Source organism: Hemitrygon akajei, chromosome 15 (assembly GCF_048418815.1).
Source record: "Hemitrygon akajei chromosome 15, sHemAka1.3, whole genome shotgun sequence".
NCBI lineage: Eukaryota > Metazoa > Chordata > Chondrichthyes > Myliobatiformes > Dasyatidae > Hemitrygon > Hemitrygon akajei.
In genome coordinates, this window is record NC_133138.1 from 42,939,659 (window position 1) to 42,964,565 (window position 24,907).

The following is a 24,907-nucleotide window of genomic DNA, read 5'->3' on the forward strand; positions in this document are numbered from 1 at the left end:
AAAGCTGTTCTACACTGAATAGAGTAACACTGCAATCTCGTCCTCAGGAATGACAATAAATCTCCAAATAACTAAAATTATGACGCTGCATAAGCAAGATATTATTTTAAGTATCTTAGTTAAAGCTTGTCATTTCCACATATGGCCTAGATAGAGTCGATGTTTATTTACCTGTTTATTTGTCTGAGCATTGAATTTTCACAACTTCAATCTTCATTACAAAAGAGCTAATCAGATTCAGCACCGCCTCGGAAAATCACGTGTCAAGACCCGCGGGGCGTTGCATTGTGGGCTTGTAGTTTAAAAGCCGTCTTTTTGTGGTGAAATGTTGTAGAAGACCACAACTCCCACAATCCATCACCGGTTTAGGCTTGCGGGGTTTTTGCCCGTCAAGGTTACGAACGAGGTCTTCCCGGTTCGTCCATTTGTCAATCATCATTGAGCCTGCAGCTGGTTGGTCAGTTGTGGAAGTTTCGCCGCAACGCGCTGTTGTCCCGGATACAGAAGGCGTCCGCAAATGATTGATGGCTAATGCCATCTGAGCTCATCTTTGAATGGCTGGTTCTCACGTCAATCTGATCCAAGAGGCTGCGTAGGGAGGTGGAGGTGGAGGTGTTTGGCAGCCTTATTAACGGCCGTCGAAGGCTGCTGAAGTGGATAGTGGCGCACTATGTAGGAAAGTAAGCTGGAAGATAGTTAATGTTATTAATAATTGCAATGAGATTATTTTCTTTTGTTGGTAATTAAGGGATTCTTATGATGTGTTAGGAAGTGCGTGTGGGGGGCTGGCTCGGGCCTCTTCCGCTCAGGTGGTCTGTTGGGGTAAATGATGTCGCTTTTCTTCCACTTTGCAGGAAGATGTGAGGCTTATTTCGGACAGCCATCTCCCACACACCTCTAGACGATGTTAGATGAGCGACCTTTCTCTTATTATCTTGGGCTGATGTAAGGTTGTGATCAAAACATTGGAGATTCTTGGTTCCAACCCAAATTCTCTCCATTTTGAGCACTGTTTGTTTCAGATGCTCAAACGTTGCTGTGGGCATACTATTTTAAGGAAGCTTTGGGTATATCCTTGAATCCTTTCATTTGTCTGGTAATCTCTTGGCTGTGACAGGGCTCAGAAAGTGTCTATTTTGAATGTGAGAGTGATTCTTGATGCCAAATAAGAACTAACTGGCACTTTTTAGAGCTGGTGTATGGGGTGTCAGGGAGGGATAGCACCTCTGGTGGGGGAACATGTTGTGTTCTTTTCAGGCGGTTTGTCCACCTTTGGTTCCAACCTGGCACTCAGCTCTCACCTGTGGCTCCCTGAAGCTATTTGCATACAACAGCGGCCACATCGCGGGCAATGGCTTCAACAAGCCGGCTAAACCAGGTGAGGGTAGCCGATAGGTCTCAAACCCTCGGTGAGATAGGGAGTTGTCTATCCCAGCACGTGAAGCCAGACTCCGGCGGATTGAGTGGACAAGATCAATGGAAGGTCCAAGGGTCAAGAAGGCGGTCTCTGCAAGCCTCGTGGAACGCGTAGAGCATAACAAGACACAGAAGATGTCCTGGCCATCCACTGCATCTAGTCCCATCTCCAGCCGTCTCGACTCTTGTCTTGCCACTGGATCCAGATGGGAATTGGGAAGAGAGAGTGAGGCTGATGCTGTGCAACTCTCCCTCACTTAAATCCAAATCAAGTGCTAGTCTTCAACACCATCATCACATCGTAATGCTGTTGAGGTCTTCAACGACGGTGGACGAACCACCAGAGTTGGTGATGGTGGGCGTAGTGAAGATGCTAATGCGCATTTGCAAATCCTTCCAATGGATTTTGAGCGTTTTATGAAAGTAATGAAAATGTCTCTTATGGAAATGCTATTTGTAATGTGTTCTTATCTTGGAAGCATAGAAGTGGACATTCTAAAATATCTTTTAGAATTTGAGGTTTAATCTTTTAAATATTTTTTTCCCTCTAATGGGCCAAAGTCTGCCTTTACTGTGAATTTGTTACTCATGTGGAAAGTTAGCCATGTTTGCTAGAGTCTTGTGGAGATGGATTTCTACAGGATCTGAGTTTTGTGGAAATTAACCATAAGGTATTCTTGTTTCATTGAGTCAGTGATAACTTGGAGTTTGGCCTCTGAAGCTTGAATGTACAATGCATGTCTGTAGTCTGTAATTGGAATTGGGCTGTGAGAGTACAGGTTAGTGAGATTGAATGCTTTCCACTTGCAGTGTAGCTCCACTCCATTGGTGAAGCCAGTTGGTTTTACTCTCCAGCATTATAGTGAGATGGCCTGAAATTAATACTGAGGTAATGAACTTACGCTTGATACCAGAGGTCTTTATGGCCTCCTCTACTGTCAAGATGAAGCCACACTCAGGTTGGAGGAACAACACCTTATATTCCATCTGGGTAGCCTCCAATCTGTTGGCATGAACATTGATTTCTCTAACTTCCATTAATGTCCCCCTCCCCTTCTTACCCCATCCCTTATTTATTATTTTTCCCTTTTTTCTTTTCTCTTTCTGTCCCCCTCAATCACTTCTTACCTGCTGTCCATCTCCTTCTGATGCTCCCGTCCCCCTTCCTTTCTCCGTAGGCTTCCCGTCCCATGATCCTCTCTCCAGCTGTGTATCCCTTTTGCCAATCAACTTTCTAGCTCCTTCCCCTCCTGTCTTCTATCATTTCAGATCTCCCCCTCCCACTTTCAAATCTCTTACTATCTCTTCTTTCAGTTAGTCCTGACGAAGGGTCTCGGCCCAAAACGTCAACTGTACTTCTTCCTAAAGATACTACCTGACCTGCTGTGTTCCACCAGAATTTTGTGTGTGTCTTCATGACCCTGTTGGGTGAGGTACCCAAAGTAGCAGAAGGCTGCAGATCCAGCGTAATTTTAAGAAATTGACTATTTTAAAAAAAACTGCTAAATTGCTGAGATCGAATTGCCTACATCATAGGATTTTGGAAACAATGCCTACAGCAATAATACACTCATTGCCATCTTACAAAACCCTTTGAGTTTTAGAATAAATTTCACAAATTGAAAGGTAGTAAATGCATCCTACGGAGAGAAAGGGCCAGTTATAAACCAACTACATACCTGATTGAGATGTCTTGGACCTCAGAAAGTCTTTGCCAAGGTGTTACAGAAGATTAAGCAAAATTAGAATGCAATATTTGATGTGATATACTGGTGTAGATTGGTTAGTGGGAAAAGTAAAGTAAGAATAAATAGGTCTGTTTTTTGGTTGGGAGGATGTGGGATTTTGTAGGGATTTGTGCTGTGGCCCCTTGTTATCAGTACTGTCAATGAGAAATCAAGTGTCTTATACCCTGATTTGCTGTGGATCTCACCAAAGTGGGAATGAGTTGTGGGGGGGTCAAGGAAATGAAGGACAAGCTGAGTAAAAAATTTTGCATTAGTCTTTACTGTGGAAGACTCTAGCAGTATAGTGGAAATTATTTTGTGTCAGGGGTCATGAAGTGTGTGAAGCTCTATTGTATGCCCTCTCTTTGGCTTTTATGTTGGCTTTGACTTTTCTTAGCCATGGCTGTGTCATCTTTCTTTTAGAATACTACTTCCTCTTTGGGATATACATATCCTGTGCCTTCTGACTTGCTTCCAGAAACTCCAGGTATTGCTTGCTCTCTGGTCATTCTGCCAGTGTTCTTTTCAATCAATTCTGCCCACATTCTCTCTCATGCCTCTTTAATACTGATAAATCTGACTTTAGCTTCTTCTCAAATTTTAGGGTGAATTCAATCATATTAAGATCACTTGCCCGTAAGAGCTCTTTTACCTTTAACTCTCTAATCAAATCTGGTTCATTACACAACACCCAATCCAGGATAGCTGATCCCTTAGTGGTCTCAACCATGAGCTGCTCTTAAAAAGCTGTCTAGTAGGCACTCTAGAAATATCCCTTCCTGGAATTCAGCACCAACCTGATTTTCCCAATCTACCTGCATTTTGAAATCCCCAATGACTATTGTAAGATTGTCCTTTTGGCATGAATTTTCTCTCTCTCATTGTAATTTGTAGACCGCATTGTTACTATTTGGGAGTCTGTATACAACACCCACCAGTGTCTTTTTACCCTTGCAATTCCTTTGTTCTATCCACAATGGTCTAATATCTTCCGACCCTATGTCATCTCATTCTGATGATTTGATTTTGGATATCAGGGGGACGGCGAACCATGGAACAATTGGAAGGTGATAAGGGGAACTGTGGGAGGAGGGAGGTGAAATCAGTGTACATGCTATTGGGTTGGAGATTACCAAGGAGGAATATCAGGTGTTATAATATGTGTCTGGCCTCAACTTGGATCTTGGCAGCAGAGGAAGCTGTGGATAGACGTGAAGTGGAATTAAAATGATCAGTCACTGGTTGTTACAGTGGAGGGAGGGAATGAAGTTGCTTGACAGCAATTATTTTTCCTCTCCCTACATCACTGCCCCACCCTGCAAATCTTTGTCTGGTCATATGGATGCAGAGGAAGCCAAGCTGGGAGCATTGGATGCATTGATTGATTCTGATAGATGCACAAGTGAAGAGCTGCCTCATTGTTGGTGGACTGTGTTGGTGATAGTGGAAGTTACAGATTGATGGGATATATACAGAGGCCCTAAGGGTGACAGTTGAAAACAAGGAGAGCTGTATTCCTGTTATGTCTGGGGGTGGGGGGGGGGGGGAGGGGGAAGATATGGAGTGAGGGTAGATGTGGGAAATAGAAGTGATGCAGGTGAGGACTGCATTGGTAGCAGTAAGGGGTTCCCCATTCACTTTCTGGAGGGGGGGGATAGATGACATCTCAGAATTTCAGGAATGGAAAGCTTTGATGAAGGGTCTCTGATCAGGAGGCCTGATGAAGAATCTTGGCCCAAAATGTCAGCTATTTATTCCCCTCCAAGGATGCCACCTGGCTTGCTGGGTTCCTCCAGTATTTTGTGTGCATTGTTGAAGGGAATAGTTTCTTTGCAAGTGACAAAATGTGAAGAAATATAGTTGAGGTAAGTTGGTGGGTTTGTAGGAGACATTGGTTGATTTATTTCTTGAGAGAAAGGGGAGGGAAGAGAGAGAGAGGAGTTGGATGTGGACCAAAGGAATTTGAAGTTGTCAGCAAAGGTTTTATGATTGATTAATTAGTAGTTATTTTAAGATATAGAACATTGAAATCTACAGCTCAGTACAGGCCCTTTGGCCCACAATATTGTGCCGACCATGTAACCTACTCCAGAAACTGCCTAGAATTTCCCTACCACACAAAAAAAAGTTGAATGAAATTGATTTGTCATCTGGTAGGAGCCATGAAAAGGAGAATTATTGAATATGTATTGCTGTGTAGTGGACGTTTTATAATGGAAATAATTTTAGTTCCTCTATGTTTGAAAGGGATTTGATTATTTGGAAGTATGAAAGGGATGAAGCAGGTGAGTGGAAACACAGTGATCATTTAATGAAGCGAAGACCTTATGGTTTAGTAGGTGTCATTTCATAAAACTGATTTAACAAGTTTAAATCGGCACAAAAATCAGATAATGCACTATGATGTAATGTTAATACAATTGTTATTGCTGCTTATAATTAAATGCTAAATGTATATTTACCAGTAAAGATGGGGAGGGGAACAGAGGCATAAAGTCCATAATATCTCATACATTGAACCTGATGTTAATTTTTTGTTGGTCTAATTGTATTTCTGGTGCCTGAAACTTTTTTTGGTGGGCTTATTGGTGGTTGATAGCCAGCTTTGAAAATGAATTCAATTGTATTAATTTTGTTTCATTATCTTCATTATGTAGTTTATTTTAAATAGTGCATAGACTGGCAGAGCCAAAGACCAGGCGCTTTGATCATCAATGTCTGTGCTGACTGTACTGCCACTTGGACATGATTCATATCCTTTTATTTCCTGTCCTCATCTAAATACTTGTTAAATGGTGTACCACCATCCTCTGACCAAGGAAATTTTAAAATTTAATTACCAAGTCACTGTATGTTATAAGTACTTCAGTCTTTTGAATAAGCCTACCATTAATGGCTGTGCCAAATGCTTTAGTAAAGCCTATGGAAATAGCATGCCCTGCCTGACACTCATCATTTTTGTCATCAGCTCAAAAACAATTCACGTTTGTAAGACCTAACCTCCTGTGCACAAAGCCAAACAAAATTGTTCCAAACAAATTTTGGGTTGATTCTGTCCATAAGAATCTTTAATTTCCTGGTTTGTCCTTATTAACCTTAAAGTAATAGGCAATTTCCTCACTCATCTGGGATTTCCTCTATTGCTAAAGAGGATCTAAAGATCTTGGTCAAAACTCTAGCAGTCTCTTGCCTCTCAGTAACCTGGGATTTATCCCATCAATATCTGAGGACATCCATTTTCTCTCCCTAATCATCTCTTCCACTTTTAAATTCCTTTCAGAAGCATCAGAACCCTGGAATGTTGAATTGCCAGTACTACTCTTCGCTCAGCCAAGTTTCTGAAATGGCTACAATGCCTATGTACTAATCCAGGCCCCAAGTTTATCTGCATTGTCAATAATAGTGCTTGTATTAATACAAATACATTACAGCACACCAGACCAATGTTCATTAACCTTGCTTGACATGTATTTCCTTCAAACTTGACCCAACCTCTACCTTCCCCGCAATCTCTCTACTCACTGACCTATTGTCCTGGTTCCCACCTCCCTGTCACACTCCCTGTCACCTCCCTGTCCTAGTTGAATCCTCCCAGGGTAGCTCTCTCTAACCTCCTTGTGGGATTTGCTTGTGGAACTCTGGATAGTTTAAACTTATTCGGGTGTGACCTGTTCTTGTACAGATGGTACCTGCCCTGGAAGAGAGACTGATGATCCATGTTCTTGGAGCCTGCCCTCTGCACCAGCTCCTTACCCACACATTCAACAATACTTACTATGTATCTATGTTGTGATTTCTAACATGTGCCACAGGGAGTAATCCTGCGATTAGACTATAAAATATAAAAGCAAAATTAGGCCATTTAGCTCATTGACAATGCTCAGCCATTTACTCATGGATTTTTTTCCCCCTAACCCCAGGAATTCTATTTCTTTAAACTTTCTACCTAATTCAAATTCTCTCTATCTTCTGTTCCTGTACCAATCATTAGTACCAATGTGGGCTGTGATCTCTGGCTGTTCTCCTTCCCCTTTCAGGATTTCCTGTGCCCACTCAAAAGCATTCTTGACCTGGCCACAGGGAGTCTACAGAAACATCTCTCTGTACCCCTGACTGAAGTGCCCCTAATCACTATTGCTCACTAAATCTTTGGCCTCCCCTGTTAAACAACACAGCCAGTCATGATATTACTAATCTGCCTGCTGCTGTTAATCTGAGGCTGTCCCCCTTCACAACAATTTATAGTTTGAGAGGAGTAGCCATAGATTCCTGAACTATCTGCCTACTATTGATAGTCACCCATCATTGTATTACATTTCAGAATTGGAAGTAATAAATGTAAAATCAATTTGTTTTTAACTTCGGAACTTGGCATTACCAGTGACAACTGGATTAATTGGTTGTTTATAATTGTACATTAGCTCTGAAATCCATAAAACCTTATTTGTGGTAGAGACCATTGAAATTGAAGCACTGAATAAAATATAGAGGATCTCACATTTTCTCCCAGCATCCTTTGAAATTAGGGAGTCAGACTGGAATTTTAGTAATTTGCCTCTTGCATATCCAAATTTGTTTTACTGAATGGCAGTCTAGTAGGAAGAGGGAATGAAAAATGATCACATTCATACCAGAGGCACAGATTTACAGATCCTTCCCAAATAATGACACGGTTCTGTTCATGAGAACCGTCCATAACCTGAACGGTTTGTGAATTGGAGTTCAGTCAGCTTCACTGGTTGGATAAGGGTGACGGCTGGTGGGGTGGAGAGAAAATGCACAGAAGTGCCTCATTCCCACCCAGCTGTGTTTGGCAACTTCATCTTGCCAGTCTCCCAGAAACTCACTTGCATGTATAGGCTATCTATAAGCCAGGTGTTTGTAACCTGGAAAGGGCATGAATATATTATTATTCTGATAGGTAGTGTTATGCAGTGTCTGGGGTAGAAATTTGTGCAATCTCTATGACTAGTTATTAAAGTTACTTGTTAGGACTGTAATTTATCTGAAGTTTTTAACTTTACTCCCTAACAACAGCATTTTCAAGATGCTAGAAAATCTTCAGGAGGAATCTTCATTACATAAAGATTTGGGAGGTATTAAGCACTTAAATACTAGACAAATTTAAAATGGAATAATGCTATAGTTTTCTTGTGTAATTAATTTTGGACCACAAGCAGTACTAACAGAATAAGTCATGAACTATTACGTGGAGCTTTTTATTTTCAAGTTGAACTTGCATGGTTCAACTTGTACCTGTAGAATTTACTATTTTTCCTACTTTTATTTCTTGTGTAAATCCTGTGTTAACACTTTGAAATTTATGGTAATCTAAATTGCATCCTTTAATTCCCGACAAAAAATAAGATGGGTTGTTATGATATGCTGGTGAAATGTGTGCTTTTGAGATGGTATATATAAAAAATTATTTTTGTTGCCAATTTATTTTTGGACAAGAGGCATAATTGGTGTTCTGTAGAGTTAACTAGCACTCCATGTTTAATATCTGAGTTGAAAATCAAAACTGCATATGGTAGTAATCTGGAAAACAAGCAGAAAATGTTGGAAACATTCAGAGGCGGACAGTATCAGTTCTGACAGGTTCTTCTATTTGAACTATTAACTGTTTCTTTCCACTGATAATGCATGATCTCAGTATTTTCAAAATTTTCTGCTTTAAATGTATATGGTGTTACATTTGAAAGCTGAAAGTTTTACAAGTTAACAGAAAATATGGATACTTTGATTTGAGGCTAAGCAGTTATTTGCAATAAATCTAAGCATTTGTATCTCTCACCTGCTGTACAACAATTTTCATGGAACTTTGCACGTATAGAACCTTGGTGGGGAGTGGGAGAACGAGAGGTTTGTTAATGATACAAACATATCTATGCTACAAGCTAATGCAGTTTCCAATTTATATTCCTAAAGCTGCCATTTTGTTACCAATGTCCAAGCGGATCTCTTTTCTACCCCCCCCCACCCCCCCCCAAAGATCTTTGTTGGCAATGGTGAGCTACTTCAAACTAGATTTGGTGCACTGCGCTCACCTACTGAGTCCATATGTATAGGGCTAATTGAGTTGACCGCCCACACCCAGGAGACATTATATGTCTAAGTTCTTCAGTGAGTATAGCAAGGATACTTTGTAAATTCTCTGTGTGATGTAGCAATTTTATCTTTAAGCCATATGAATGGCAGACTGATCTAGGAACTTGGTGTTCCTGTACAGGGGGATGTCTTCAAGTAAACACTGCCAACTGTTATGTTGCAAGGTGTAGGAGAGGGAAGCACTAATGGGGCATCCAAAAGTATTAGGAACAACTTTAAAAGTCCCGTAGAGGAAAGCCTAAGAATGCTGCTGGAGTTTTGCTGTGAGGCTTTTAAATCACTTTGTTTATTGTATTGTTACAGAAACATTGTAATATTTTGCCATTTTATCCCAAGGTTGCTATGATAATTTGAATTTTGCAATATATTGTATTAAATGGAATAATATTAATGCTTACATTATAAAATTGCAAATGGATTTAGAATAGTCAGCAGAAATGTTATAAAGGAAGTTCCTTACAAGAGAAAAATTAATTTGAGACCATGCACAAATAACATTAGCTCTGATGAATAAATGTGGTGAACTGTAGAAATTTTGCTAATTTTCAAGTCTAAAGAATTTCAAAAGAGCATTCAAGATAAGTTAGGAAGATGATATTAGAGAAGCACAAATTTGGGGAAGGGTACAAGACCACCTCAGTGGCAATGAACATACTTCAGAACTTGGTGCAGTCCATCGTGGAAAATGTATGAAACCACAGCCATACTGCCTAGGTCAGGCCAGCCCTCTAAACTTAGTCACCAGAGAAGAATGGTGCTTGTAAGAGAGGCTACTGTGACATCAGTCACTGAGGGAGCTGCAAAAATCAGTGGCTATAACTGGAGATGAAGTTACATGATGTGCAAACTCTTAAGGCATTGCACAAAAAGAGAATGGAAGAGTGGCAAGGAAGAAGCTCTGTCTTTTTTTAAAAGAACATATGCTTGCCCATTTTTTAAAAGAAAAATAAATTCTTTTTGCGAAGTATCACTTAGAAGATGCTGTAAAGATGTGGAAGAAGGTCTTTGAGACTAAAGTGGGACTTTTTGGCCTTAACACTAAGTGGTACATATGGAGTAAATCCAATACTACACATTAGCCACGTAACACCATCCCCACTGTAAAGTTATGGTAGAAGTAGTATCATGCTCTGGGGATGCTTTTCAGCAGCAGGGACTAGAAATCTGGTCAGGATAGATGGAAAGATGAGTGCTGCTAAATATAGAACTATTCTAGATTTAAAAAACTGCTACCCTCTGCCAGAAAGCTTAAACTGGTGAGGAAGTTTGGCTTTCAGAAGGACAGTGACCCAAAACCCACTGCCACAGCAACCATATTGTGGCTTCAAATGAAGAAAATTGATGTCCTTGAGTGGCCCAGTCAGAATCCTGAACTTAACCTGATCGAATATTTCTGGCAAGACCTCAAGATTGCTGTCCACTGCTGCTCCCCAAGCTCCCCAACTAATCTGGCATATCTTTAATAATTTTGCAAGGAGGAATGGGCAAACCTTGCCCCATCACCTTGTGCAAAGCTAATCGCGATTTATCCCAAAAGACTGTAATAACTGTGAGGTGGTTCGACTAAGTACTAAGCAAAGGGAGATGAATATTTTTGAATTGCTGACATTTCAGTTTTTGAATTTTTAGTTTTTCATGCTTTTGCAATTTTGTGTTTTGGGCTCTACTATGGAAAAAATGAACATGTGAGTCACAAATTTTAAAAAAAAATCTCAGTTGAATTGATCAAAATCCTTTGTTGTAATAGTCATGTGAACAAGGGGTTGGGTGCTGAATACTTTTATAAGGCATTGTATGTTGAGTCAGAGTTACAAAGAGGGAGAACAGGATTGATGGATTTCTGGGTCCCCTCCAACATTGCAGAGATCAGCTTGTTTAGAGGATAAGTATTTTTATATTTTTGAAATACAGTGAGGAATTGCTGGCCCTTCAAACCGTTCCAGCCAGCAATCCCTCGGTTTAATCCTAGCATAATTACAGAACAATTTACAATGCCCAACTAATCTACTAACCTGGATGTCTATGGACTGGGAGGAAACCCACATAGTCACTAGAATGTGTAAACTCCTTACAGGTTACTGTAATATAGACTACTGATTTTGAACGGCTATTACTATAGACATTTGTTTATTCTTTCTGTATTAACACTTGTGCTAGTTCTGATTGTGTTTTCTTGTGATTTTAATACATTAGTAGTGAATCCTTTGTTCGCAAATGTATATGAGAATACTCTGAGCTGAATGAGAAAAGAACACATTATGAACTTTAAAAATTTTCATTAGACAGTAAAAAAAAGTGTTTATTTCTGATTTGCATCACTTGTCATTTAAAGTATTTTAAAACATGCAAAATGTGTAGCAATTACTTTTTCCTCCCAAAAAATCAAAAGTAATATTTCAAGTCAAATCAAGTCACTTTTTATTGTCATTTTGACTTTAACTGCTGGTACAGTACATAGTAAAAATGAGATGTTTTTTCAAGACCATGGTGTTACATGACACAGTACAAAAACTAGACTGAACTACGTAAAAAAAAAAAACAACACAAGAAAAAAAAAACTACACTAGACTACAGACCTACCCAGGACTGCATAAAGTGCACAAAACAGTGCAGGCATTACAATAAATAATAAACAAGACAATAGGGCAGTAAGGTGTCAGTCCAGGCTCTGGGAGTCTGATAGCTTGGGGGAAGAAATTGTTACATAGTCTGGTCGTGAAAGCCGGAATGCTTTGGTGCCTTTTCCCTGACAGCAGGAGGGAAAAGAGTTTGTATGAGGGGTGCGTGGGGTCCTTCATAATGTTGTTTGCTTTGCGGATGCAGCGTGTGGTGTAAATGTCTGTAATGGCGGGCAGAGGGACCCCAATGATCTCAACTGACCTCACTATCCGTTGCAGGGTCTTGCAATCTGAGATGGTGCAATTTCTGATCCAGGCAGTAATGCAGCTGCTCAGGATGTTCTCAATACAACCCCTGTAGAATGTGATAAGGATGGGGGGGGGGGGGGGGGGGGGGCTGGTGGGAGATGGACTTTCCTCAGCCTTCGCAGAAAGTAGAAACGCTGCTGGGCTTTCTTTGCTATGGAGCTGGTATTGAGGGACCAGGTGATATTCTCCACCAGGTGAACACCAAGAAATTTTGTGCTCTTTACGATCTCTACCGAGGAGCCATCAACGTTAGGGGGGGGGGGGGGGATTCGTTGCTCTGTGCCCTCCTGAAGTCAACAACCATCTCTTTCGTTCACATTCAGAGACAAGTTGTTGGCTCTTCACCAATCCATTAGCCGCTTCCTATTTCAATATGAATTTTCATTCGGGTGCTAAGGGAGAAGTAAATTTTTAAAAACATTTTCAAACTTTTTCAATGCAGTTTTGATATAATCTGATTATAGAAAGTTTAATAAAATATTTAATAATTGTTGGTGCCAAACTGATGTAATACCTGTTATAATTGAGGGGAGGATCCTCTGTTTCAATTAAAGATGACCAATTCTCTTTTCTTGTAGGATGAAGCAGAGCAGAGTTGAACAAAAGGTTGGGATCCAGCCTACTTCCATTGTTGATAAGGGAAGTAAAAGACAGAAGACTGGCTTGGCTCAAGACATTGAGATGTTAAATAGTTCTCATGCAGATTGGGGAAATCTGCACTATGATTTAATTCTGCACATCTTCCAGTACTTGCCATTGGTGGATCGGGCTTGTGCATCTTCAGTGTGCAGAGCGTGGAATGAAGTCTTTCACATGCCTGAACTATGGAGAAGGTTTGAATTTGAACTGAATCAGCCAGCAACGTCCTATTTGAATTCAACTCACCCAGATCTGATCCAGCAAATAATCAAAAAGCACGCTGATCATTTGCAATATGTCAGTTTTAAGGTAAAGAATCGTGTGTAGTTTCCAAAGAAAACTTGGCTCCAATGCACATTAGACTTGGGTATTGTTTACTGTTCCAACCATCCTATTGTAGGAGAAAGGGACAAAGGGGATTTATGAAAGTGTTGCTGGGAATGGAAAATATGAAGACTCTGATTAATTGGGGTTATATTCTTTGTGACAGCAGAACTTGTGGGGAAAACTAAATTGAAGTTTGTTAAATCGAGGGTATTGGACAGTAACTAGGAAGTACCTATCTTTGATCAAAGGTCATAAATGTAAAATAATGGGTAGGAGGAGGAGAGATGAAGAAATAGTGGCCAATAGCTTGCCATACTTGAAGAGTTGTGATTTTCAGGACTATGGGTAAATGGTAGAAGGTGGGATTTAGGTTGTTTATTGACATTAACGGTATGGACCAAATAATTTTGTTATTCTGAGGTCAATGTTTGTGACACATAATTCTTCCTGCTTCCTTTCTCTCACTGCAAATACTTTGCTCTCCTTTTCTGAATTCCAGGCTGCTGATAGTCATCTAATCCTGAACAATGGGGCATATTTAGAGAATCACAGGAGGTTGGTTTACTGTGTGGAAGAATCACAGTTGAGTGTTACGACTTAATGTTTAATGTTACTACTCATTTGATAATCATTTTATGCTCAGAGGTACAGAGTCTAGTTTTCTCGCTCTTTATGCCTATCCTAAAAGTCCTGGGAGCAACAGAATAAAATTTTAACATGCATATCAACCTTGGAGAAATGTAAGCAGCTCATGTGAGAAGTGAGGTGTTTTTTTTTACCTCCTGGTATTCATACAAGTACTAGAATAAAAATCTCAGTATTTGCAGAGTATTAGTTGTGTTAGTATTAAGGCAGGAAAAGTGTTGCGGTCAGTTTCTAAAGTTTGGATCAGAACAAAGAAGCAGTATTTGTAGTGCTTGCAATTTCATGCCATAGGCTGCCCCATTCACCATTCACAAATTCAAAATTGCAGTGTCATACAGACAATAACCACAATTAGAGGATCAAACAAGAGCAAAAATATGGATTTTGGGTGGGTGTGAAATGAAGATATTGTAAAGGAAAAATAAAGTTTTGAATGGCCAGAATTGAAGCATAAAGTATGTTTAATTGAACTTGTGATCATAAACATCTATTATGTGTATATTTTGAAATTGGAACTACCATTGAGTTTGCAACAGTTTATGAAAAATAGGTAAATTGTATTACTTAAAAATTAATTCTTCAATAAGGTTGAAGAAAGAGTACAGAGAATATTTATAAGGATGTTGCCGGGTCTGTAAGACCTGAGTTATAAGGAAAGATTGAATAGGTTAGGGCTTTATTCATTGGAGCATAGAAGATTGAGGGGAGATTTGATAAAAGTTTATAAAATTGAAGGGTATAGATAAGGTAAATGCAAGCAGGCTTTTCCACTGATGTTGGATGAGACAAGTACGAGAGATCATGGGTTAAGGGTGAAAGGTGAAAAACTTAAGGGGAACGTGAGGAAAAACTTCACTCAGGTTTGTGAGTGTGGAATGAGCTGCTAGCACAAGTGGTACATGCAAGCTTGATATCAACATATAAGAAAAGTTTGGATAGGTACACAGATAGTAGGGATATGGAGGGCAATGATACTGATGCAGTTGGTGAGAGTACGCATTTTAAATGTTTTCAGTACAGACTAAATGGGCCGAAGGGCCTGTTTTTATGCTGTACTTTTCTCTGACTCTATGACCCATCAACTAAGTTAAAGATAAATCATTTTTTTCCAGTTAATCCATACAAAGCTTTTGTGGGAAGAGTTCCATATTCTCATTATCTTGAATGTTTTTATTGCTAAATGCTTAACTCTTAAATTATACCCTCCTCTTCTGGAAGAGTAGTTTGAGTTTGGCTTTTAATCTTACTGAGACCTGTGTTAAAGAATTAGTGCAGGTTTGGCAATGTTACTGTGCATGAAAACGGAATTAAAATCAAGTGCATGGTTAAATATGAAGAATACTTTCTTTTAGAAGGCAAAGGGCAGCTTGATGTTTCTCAATACAGAGAAAGGTGATAGTTGGAAGAGGATGTACAAGGACAGAGCAGCCACTATAACTTGGTGTTAAGATATACAAATCTTTAGTTTTAAATTAAAAAGTAATTCAAGTGGTATTGTAAGTTTGTAAAGAACAACACTTACTGATTTGGCTGGAGTTAGAATACTGTCCTGTAGGATCTGGGACATAGAAGTCTTGTGGACAAGGAATGCCGCAGTGTTTTTTGCATTTTGGATATTTTTTTAAATTGCAAGGATATCTAGTGGAGGAGTAAATTTGTTTAAGCATTCATTCCACTATATATTGCAATTTTTTGTAAATCTGTGACTCATTTTGTGACACTTTTGCTTGTATACTCAACTCTGTGTGGAGTCCTTGGACAAATATCAAAACTTGCAGTCCAATGTAATAAGGAAGGTTTGCCAGAATGAGAATTAAAGCAATTTAGGGGACCAAATGATATCAAACAAGAATTAACAGTAATATTTAGAATATCATTCAAGTTAAAGTGAATTCACATCAATTCTTGCTCTTCAGGTTTGAATTATTGTCCTGTTTTTCCTATTTTTAATCCTTGTTTAATACCTTCAGCCTCTAAATTGGTTTACTTTTTCATTTTGGAAGCATTTGCTAGGCCAGACCCGTGAAGGTGGAAAAATGTAGGTTGTATTTAACTGCAGTGAGGCTAGAAGAACACTATGCTAGGTAGTGTAGTTGTTGCAGCTGTTAGAACCTTTTGAAGGCTTACATGTAGGATATTGACAATACAGTATGAACATCAAAAGGATACCATGAGATAATGACTACTCATAAGTTTTCTGAAAATGGTTATTAAGGGAGATATTGAAAGCCTAGGTCATTAATTTTGTTCTAATTAATATTCTTTGAATAGGTCATTATTGTGCAAGGAGGCAGTTTGAATATTTCAGTTTCATTATATGGTGCAGAAGAAGATTATCAGTAAGGGGGTTACTGCAATTCTATCAAAACCATGTAATGTTATTTGTATATTTGGTTTAATGTGGAAAAGGATGAGCTAACTGAACAACTATTAGATTTTCTTCATTCCATGAGTCCTAGAAATCCTCTAAGTCTGTAGGAAAACAAATATTCAGGGTTGCTGCCGTGAGTTCCGTCTCAGTGGACTGGTCTTTCCTGGCTGCATTTGGTACACTTGATTGAAGCTTAAAGAGTCATTACATGGCCTCCTTTCTCACTACTTCTGTCACTTCTCCCCCCCCCCCCCCCCACCCCACGTTTATCCTCGTCTTGTAGCTTCTCTGTTAACCTTGTCGTGTAGCCTCTGTGTTAACCTTCAGCAATATCCAAAGGTCTGAACTTTTTTCCATTTAATGACTCTCAAGATGCCTATAATTTTTTTGTCATGTTGCTTGTCCACTTTTCAGCTCTAGATGAGTGATCTTTCTTCCAGCTCTAGATGAGTAAATTTCTTTCAGCTAAATGCAGAGAACCAAAACCATTGCTTTTGATTCCTGCTATGATGGTGCTAGCCTTTAACACCATCCTACCCCAAGTGTAATCCACCATTTTGCAACTACAACATACCATTTTGCACTGAGATGAGTTTCTGACTATCACCAAGATGCTAACAGTCACCCTCATGCAGGGCCCCGATTTAGAATTTCTGTTCAATGTCAACAGGTTCTTTCCTCACCCAGATGCTGTTAGACTGGCTGTATTCCTTCAGCTGATTGTTTATTGTTTCACCTTCATAATATTCAGTCTCTGGTCACTAGCTCTGTCGATTTGCAGAAATCTCTATGCGTAACCCACCATTGTGGGTTGGTGATCTACCTTACATAAGTTTGAATTTATTCTAACTTACTTTTCATATTACTCATACCAGTTCTGAATGCACTATTGCCTTGTTTTCAAGTTTTCATTGACTTGGCCTTTATCTCTCTAATTTTCCCTAGTGCTAACCCTGTGCCCATGCTATCCAGTTGTGGTCTTTCTCCTTCAAGTCAATACTCAAAGCTATCTGTTTGACCAGATGTTTGGTCATTTGTCTATTTACCTTTTTGGTGTCAGGTTTTATTTTGATATTGTAGAGTAGCTTGGGATGCTAAATTATCAGTGGTACATTTGTACTAGATGTGATGTGAGTGAAGTTTTTCCATACATTTTTGACAGTTTAGGTGGTGTCAGATGTAATATTGCGTTGTACTTCTCTCTGAAGTAGTAATTGAGGTGGCAGCTTCAGGCAAGCAATACGGTCAGGCAATTTTAATATTAAATCCAGTTCTAGTATTTTATTAAGACATAAATGTGAACCAGTTTCATCTTGATTGCTGTGGACATTTGTGTTCTTTGAAACTTTAATTACTGAATCAAAGGTGTAATTGCTTTGTTCGGCTTAACTTAAGGTCTGCTTCTTGTCTTCACTAGGTTGACAGTAGCACTGAATCTGCAGAGGCAGCCTGTGATATTCTTTCACAGCTGGTCAACTGTTCCATAAAGACCCTGGGACTGATTTCCACAGCAAGACCTAGTTTTATGAATTTGTCAAAGGTACTTTTTCCAGTTTTATTCCTTTTAAAGTTCTTGCTTATTATGTAGCATTCATTGTTACCTTTGTTTTCATAGTCACGCTTCGTATCAGCTCTGACTGTGGTGTTTGTGAACTCCAAGTCGCTTTCATCAATCAAGATTGATGACACACCAGTAGACGATCCATCTCTGAAAGTTTTGGTGGCTAATAACAGTGACACTCTGAAACTGTTGAAAATGAGCAGCTGCCCTCATGTTTCACCTGCAGGTAAATCCTGGTTTACAATGTAATTTGCAATTCATCAATAAATATTTTATAGTACTACAATAGTGTGCCCAAAATGTTTCTATTCTAGCAGTACTGATTCTGGGAATCTATTGAATCTTAATTTTCTACCCACCCACCACTTAAGATGTTTAACATCATGCTATCTAATCTTTATTTAATAATTAGAAATTCATTTTTAAATCAGTTTATTCAGAAATTATGTTGGGTATTCATCATCCTAAAGATGATAGTGTTAAACTGTTGAATAGTTTGCAAAGTGCCTCAGTTTATTTATAATATATTTATTGTTTTGAATGGATTTGGGTATTATATCTGACAAATTAATCTTGCTTTACCTAGTGTTTTCCTCATGGATCTAATTGTAAAGTAAAATCACTTTCGTGTTCTCCCTTCATCTGTTTTGTTTAACAAGATGATAGACAAAGAATGCAATAAGAATTGTCTGATAGATTTGCTGAAGGATGCTGGGCTGATCTTCTACCCCAAGGTATGTTTGTATTGGGACTTGTCTAGGTAACCTGCAGAAGTGCGAGTTTCCATTGCTATAACCAGCAGAAACTGCTGGTAGCATATTCTTTGCTGCCAGTGTTTGTTTCAGTCAAGCAGAAAGATCTTCCAGTTTTCCTATTTTCTCAGTTTTCAAGCTGGAAAACCTGCCCACTAAGCTTGTTGTGATGTCTTGAACAATATGGCCCATATTTAAATGAAATGGTTTGTTAGCTCTGAAAGGTTATACTAACTTGGGGAATGAAAGTTGTGATCCATTATTAGTCTTTAGACTCTGGAAGTTAAATGTTAATACAGAGTATAAAAGTAGAGAAGTTGTATTAAATTTTTCTAAAACACTCATCTGATCTCAGCTGGAATATTATTTATTTCTAAGTTCCACATTATGAAAACTTGTATCAAAATTGGAGAGACTCCAGACTAGATTTGAAAGTTTGGGGTGTGGGCTACATTTGTAGATAAGAGATGGTGGGTCTGTTTTTCATGGGTAAAAATCAGGAACCTGAGGTGAGGGATCTTGGGTCCAAGTTTATTGCTCCTTGTAAGTTGTTACCCAGGTTAAGAAGACATGACATGCTAGCCTTTATTAGTTGGAGCATTGAGTTCAAAAGCTGGGAAGCTATGTTGTAGCTTTATAAAACTCTAGTTGGGCTACATCTGGAGTATTGCATGTATCATCCCATTATAAGAAGGATGTTGGGGCTTTGGAGAAGGTGTATAAGAGGCTTACCAGGGTGCTACTTGGATTAGAGAGCATGTGCTATAATGAGAAGTCAGACAAACTTGGGTTGTTTTCTCTGGAGAGGCAAAGGCTGAGAGAAGATCTAATAGACGTTTATAAGGTTATGAGAAGCATAGATAGACAGTATCTTTATTTTCCCAGAGCTGAATGTCTAATACTAGAGGGCATGCACTTAAGGTAAGTGGGTAAATTTAAAAGAACGTGAAGGGCAAGTTTTCTTTTAAGAGATTGCTGGTTGCATCAAGTGCACCGCCTTGGGTGATGGTAGATGCGGATATGTTTGGGGCTTTTAAAGGATGTTTAGTTAAGCACATGAATGTGAAGGAAATGGAATGATATGAATTTTGTGTAGGCAGAAAGGAGTAGTTTAGTTGCTCATTTGATTGCTGTACCAAACCAATTAAATTAGCATTATGGGCTGAAGGGCCTGTCCCTATGCTGTTTTTGTTTCTCTGTAAAAGTTATCTTGAGGCGATATTTGACAGAAATGTATTAAATAAAAAGGAGAGTTGGAGGATTTAAGGATGAGGTCATGTTCAAAGATTGAAGTCAAAGTAAATTTATTATCGAAGTACATGTATGTCACTGTATACAACCCTGAGATTCATTTTCTTGCAGGCAACCACAGCAAATAAAGTCAATGAAAGACCACACCCAACAGGATGGGAAACAACCAATCTGCAAAAAAAAACAAACTACAGATACAAAAAAAATCATAATTAATAAATATTATTTATGAAGAATCCTGGAAAGTGAGTCCATAGGTTATTGGAGCAGTTCAGTGACAGGGCGAGTGAAGTTACCCCTCTGGTTCAGGAGTGTATAAATTTGAAGGGTAACAGAGTTATAAATAAAAAAAGGAAAAACATTTTTCTATGGTTGGAATCTGGAATATGCTGCCTGCAAGTGAGGTGGAGGCAAGTTCCATGTGACCATCAAAAGTAAATTCAATAAGTATACGAGGTTAGGGGAAAAGCCACTACATGGAAGTAGAGTGCCAGTGCAGGTGTGATGTGCCAAATGACCACTCGTGTGTAATCATTGATTCTAAGAATGTGATTATGTGTTTTTTTAAAAATAAAAGTCTTAAGTAATTTTTTAAGGATTTGGAGCGGTGCGGTTATATTTCACAAATCACATGACTCATTGCTGAACTTGAAATTGATAGTACCACTATGTTGTGGGGGAAGTTACTAAATTTATATTATTTCCTATCCATATTTCATCCTGATCCTTTCTCTGCATGTGCAGTCAATTCCCTCTTACAATTTTGTTCAAATTGCCTTTGATTTAGTTGTTTTTTTTTAATTGACTGAATTTTTGCTTTTCTTTAAATATTGTTTTATAATGTACACAGGCATTCTTTGTGTGGCAGACCAATGCTATGGACTCAGAGAGCTGGCACTGAATTATTACCTTTTGAGCGATGAATTGCTATTAGCTCTTTCCAGTGAAAAACATGTTCACCTGGAACACCTTCGCATTGATGTGGTGAGTGAGAACCCTGGACAGACCCAATTCCACAGCATAAAAAAAAGCAGCTGGGATGCTCTTGTTAAACACTCTCCAAAAGTCAACATTGTCATGTACTTCTTTCTGTACGAAGAAGAGTTTGACCCATTTTTCCACGATGAGACTCCAGTCACACACATCTATTTTGGCCGTGCAGTCAGTAAGGAAATGTTGGGTCGTATTGGAATGAACTGTCCAAGACTTGTTGAGCTGGTGGTCTGTGCAAATGGTCACCGGCCTCTGGATGATGAGCTCATTTGTATTGCAAAGCGCTGCAATAACCTAACTGCCATGGGCCTGGGTGAATGTGAGGTTTCATGCAGTGCATTTGTAGAATTTGTGAAGCTTTGTGGAGGACGATTAACTCAACTATCCATCATGGAGGAAGTGCTGATACCAGATGAGAAATATAATGTGGAACAAATCCACTGGGAGGTTTCCAAATATCTGGGAAGGGTATGGTTCCCAGATATGATGCCTACATGGTAAAACTGATGTATGTTATCTGAGATAGAGAATAGGGAAATAGTTTGCTCTGCTTCAACAAATAAAAGTTACTTACAAAACAACTACTAAAGAAGTAACATGCTAAGATTTATGAAAGCCAAGATCTACTGGGGTGTACTTTTTTGTGTGGATTCAGATGATTGCCATAATTATGACTATTTCTGATTACTTTCAGATTATATAATTGTAAAGCATAATTATATTTCAGATTCTGAACCGATTGAAGTGAGAATTGATATTTAAGATACAGGTTGAATACCTCTTATCCGAAATTCTGAAATCCAAATATTTGAGTGCTAACATGATGTCACAAATGGAAAATTCCATAAGGCACTGTGACGGTTCCCAGGCAATGCATAGGTCTCTGCATATCACAGACAGTTCTGAAACATGAGAAAATCTGCAGATGCTGGAAATTGAAAGAAACCTAGAGTTCAGATATGTAATGAGCATAAGTTAATAAATAAATAAATAGAAAAACATTGCATAAAGTGAAAAATGAGTATCTCTATGGAGTATATTTTTTTTAATGGATTTGTCAGTGTTGGAGTGAGCATGTGCTGCTTAATGGTGTGATGATCATGGTTGGTCCTTTGCTTGTAAAGATCTGGAAGGAAAATGACCATCACTGTTGGACTTCCTGCCTGGGCTGTGTAGGTTTATAGTGAGGATTGGTGCACACAAACCAATTCCACTCTAGGCTGGGGCATGTTCCACAGTGGCACAGCAAGCTGTGGCGACCACAAGGCTGTAGGAGAAGTATCGAAGTTTTCCTTCTCCTGGACTGCTTGGCAAGGCTAATGCATCCCATCTACCCAGATTTGGAATCTGAGTTGGGCTTCTCCTAGTCTGGCTGCCAACAAAGGCTGAGCCCTGCCTGCCCTCCCAGTTATACTGCTGGACACTCGATCACACCATAGCATAGCAAGCTCCATAAGAACAGGGATGCCACTTGATGGCACAGTAGTGTAGGAGAGGTCATATGTGAGTGAACTACTGCTTGGCAAGCCAAACAGCGGTCCTGCAGCGATCACTGCACCTGGAGCGGAGAGGCTAAGGAAGACGCTTCAGCTTCCGTAGGTGAGCAAGACCTCCAGCCCAGGACTCACTCGTAACATTGTGCTGATCATGAAACAAGTAAAGATCGATGGCAATGAATTAAAATTTGAAGGTAATTGTGAATATTCAGCAGGCTGGTTGCAGAAATTTTAGAAAAGGCATGGCATTAAATTTTTGAAGTTTAAAATTTTTTTTAAGAGGTAAAGAATCTACTGATCATGAAGCAGCAGAAAAAAACATTAATTTTCATTAGGTGGAGACTGAAAGCCTGCCGTTGCTTGTTCAGTAGCTGATTTGGGTATTCTCCCAATGTGGCTGTGTTGCTTTTGTTACCCTGCACACATCATATTTTCATTATATTAATGTTATGTGATTGTTACTGTTAAGTACCTGTGTGATAAGCAAATGTAAGACTTCTTACTGGTAGCACATAATTCAGTCAGAAATATGGCTATCTTGTATATTCCAAAATCTGAAGAAAGCACTTCTGGCCCCAAGTATTTCAGCTAAGGGGTAAAACCTGTATTCACTTGGTAATCACAGAATTGAGCTGAATAATGTGGACTGCTCAAGACAGTGGCATCTATAAAGATTTTCTTTGGCTCAAGTATAGAAAATCTGAACTGATTGACAATAAGTTAATTTATTTGTGATTTTGTGCATGCTGCTTTTTTTCTGAATGAGAAATAACCCAGTGCAAAAATCTGTCTGCTTCACAGTTTAATTTTGTTTTGATTCCATGGCACCTTACTCACATTGTAAACATAAGCAGTAGCATATTTAATAAAATGTAGCTATTGTTTTGGCTAAAAGAAAACAAACCACATGAACTGATACACTTTAAAACTTGTTTTGGAGAAATGCACCAGATATCGTATCCAGTTTAATTTATTCTCTGATTACTTTTTGCTGTAAATATCACTTGATACATAATCAGAATTTTAAAATCTTTCTGTGTATCAGCTTAATTTACATTTTGAGGCAAAACAGATTTTGTTTAGTTTTCAATGTATTTATTGAAAGTTAGAACTACTGAGTTAAGCTACCTTATTTATCTCTGCAAAGATTATATGGGTAATATTTGATCTGCTCGCAAATGTATAAGCTTGATAAATATCTGGAATATTTAACTATTCTGAGATTTAAACTTGCCATTAGATAGTGGAAAATAACTAATGGTGTAAATAGATATCAGGAATTAATATGGATGTCATTCAAAGTTGTAATGCCTCCATATGCATTATATTGGATTCTGATATAATAACTACAGTGTAGTTGATTATCAATTATTGTACAATTTGAGATGTTTCCTGTAAACGCCTGTGCAAGCAAATGAATATTGAAGTAGGATATGGTAGCATGTATACTTTGATAATAAATTTACTTTGAACTTTATTGATGTGAAAATAGCAATGCTAGATTTTTGAACATGTCATTATACAGAAGCAGGACATTTGGAATTAATTTGGAATGGTATTACTTCATCTGACTTCATCTTCTCAACATTTCCAGTGCTAACACCCTATTTGATAGGTCAGCTCTGTAAATACTATTGTAAAACTTGACATTAGTTTTTCATTCCCATGGAAGGACCCAACATAAATTTCACTCAAAATAAATTTAGCAGATTAGTAACCTTGGTTGATTAGAAAGCTCTCGGATCATGGAAGGTTAATTGGAATGTATTAGTATTACAAGATGATGCCTCATATTGATCCAGTTCAAATGGAGTGTCTAAAGATAAATAAGACAACAATAATCTAAGACAACAATGGTTTGATATCCACATTGCATTTGACATGCCTGAGTTTGAAAAGTTGAAATCCAGTTGAAGAAGCAAAAACATTAAAATGTGGCAAAATTCCATGTGAAGGCACAAAATCAAAGTTACTGAACATGAGGGTCGATGAAAATTTATGGTTTGGAAGTAGTTGTAATACTGTGCTTCATTACACCGTTAACTAAGGTAATCTACAAACAAGTAGCTAAAGCTAAAAATGCTTTTGGAAGTACAATAAATTAATGTACATAAAATCCTTTAATAAAATTGCTGAGAATATCCTGCAGTTACTAAAAATATGGAAAGAGCAACCCTGCTTGTGTGTTTATATGGATCAAGTTAGTAATGTAGCAATAACACTGTTAGCAGTTTTAAAATAAAATCATTTAAGTTGTGTCCAATAAGCTTAAATTGAATATACGGTACCTCTTTCATAATATGACTGAACTTTGCATTTAATTATCTTATGATTACTATTCTATGGGAAATCTTGGCTTGAATAGCAAATGAATTAAAAACAATTTTATTTTGGGTGAAATGTCAACCAACATGTACATCTTAAAAACACTGTTACCAAATTTAGATGACTATCTTATTTTTAAGGTTAATTAAATTTGCTGTAGATGTATGAACTTGCTGATAAACAGTACATCTTCAGGAAAATATTTACACTGCTCATTAAGTTATGTATATTTTATGTATTTTCTTTACTGTGATTATAAAATTCAGAAATCAAAGGTGAATGATTTTTGTGTAATTGACTGGAGCAGATAATTAATAGATGCTTTAGAGGTGGAATACTTTGGTCATTAAAGCAAACTGTGTTCCA

The 24,907-nt window shown here is 38.4% G+C and overlaps 1 protein-coding gene across 1 annotated transcript; it reads left to right on the forward strand.

The window, feature by feature from the left end:
• Positions 1–549: 549 nt before the first annotated feature.
• LOC140739293 (F-box/LRR-repeat protein 3-like) lies at positions 550–24,907 on the forward strand. The gene is made up of 5 exons (XM_073067450.1): positions 550–680; positions 12,760–13,129; positions 17,581–17,703; positions 17,779–17,950; positions 20,578–24,907. The coding sequence occupies exons 2-5, from the start codon at positions 12,761–12,763 to the stop codon at positions 21,219–21,221; spliced, it is 1,308 nt and encodes a 435-aa protein (XP_072923551.1). The 5' UTR covers positions 550–680; position 12,760; the 3' UTR covers positions 21,222–24,907.

Excerpts from the sequence above, each read along its gene's own strand:
- LOC140739293 (XM_073067450.1), top strand. The coding sequence starts at position 12,761 with ATGAAGCAGAGCAGAGTTGAACAAAAGGTTGGGATCCAGCCTACTTCC. Across the intron at positions 13,130-17,580 it reads TGCAATATGTCAGTTTTAAG|GTTGACAGTAGCACTGAATC; the intron begins GTAAAGAATCGT and ends TGTCTTCACTAG. Across the intron at positions 17,951-20,577 it reads CCCTCATGTTTCACCTGCAG|GCATTCTTTGTGTGGCAGAC; the intron begins GTAAATCCTGGT and ends TAATGTACACAG.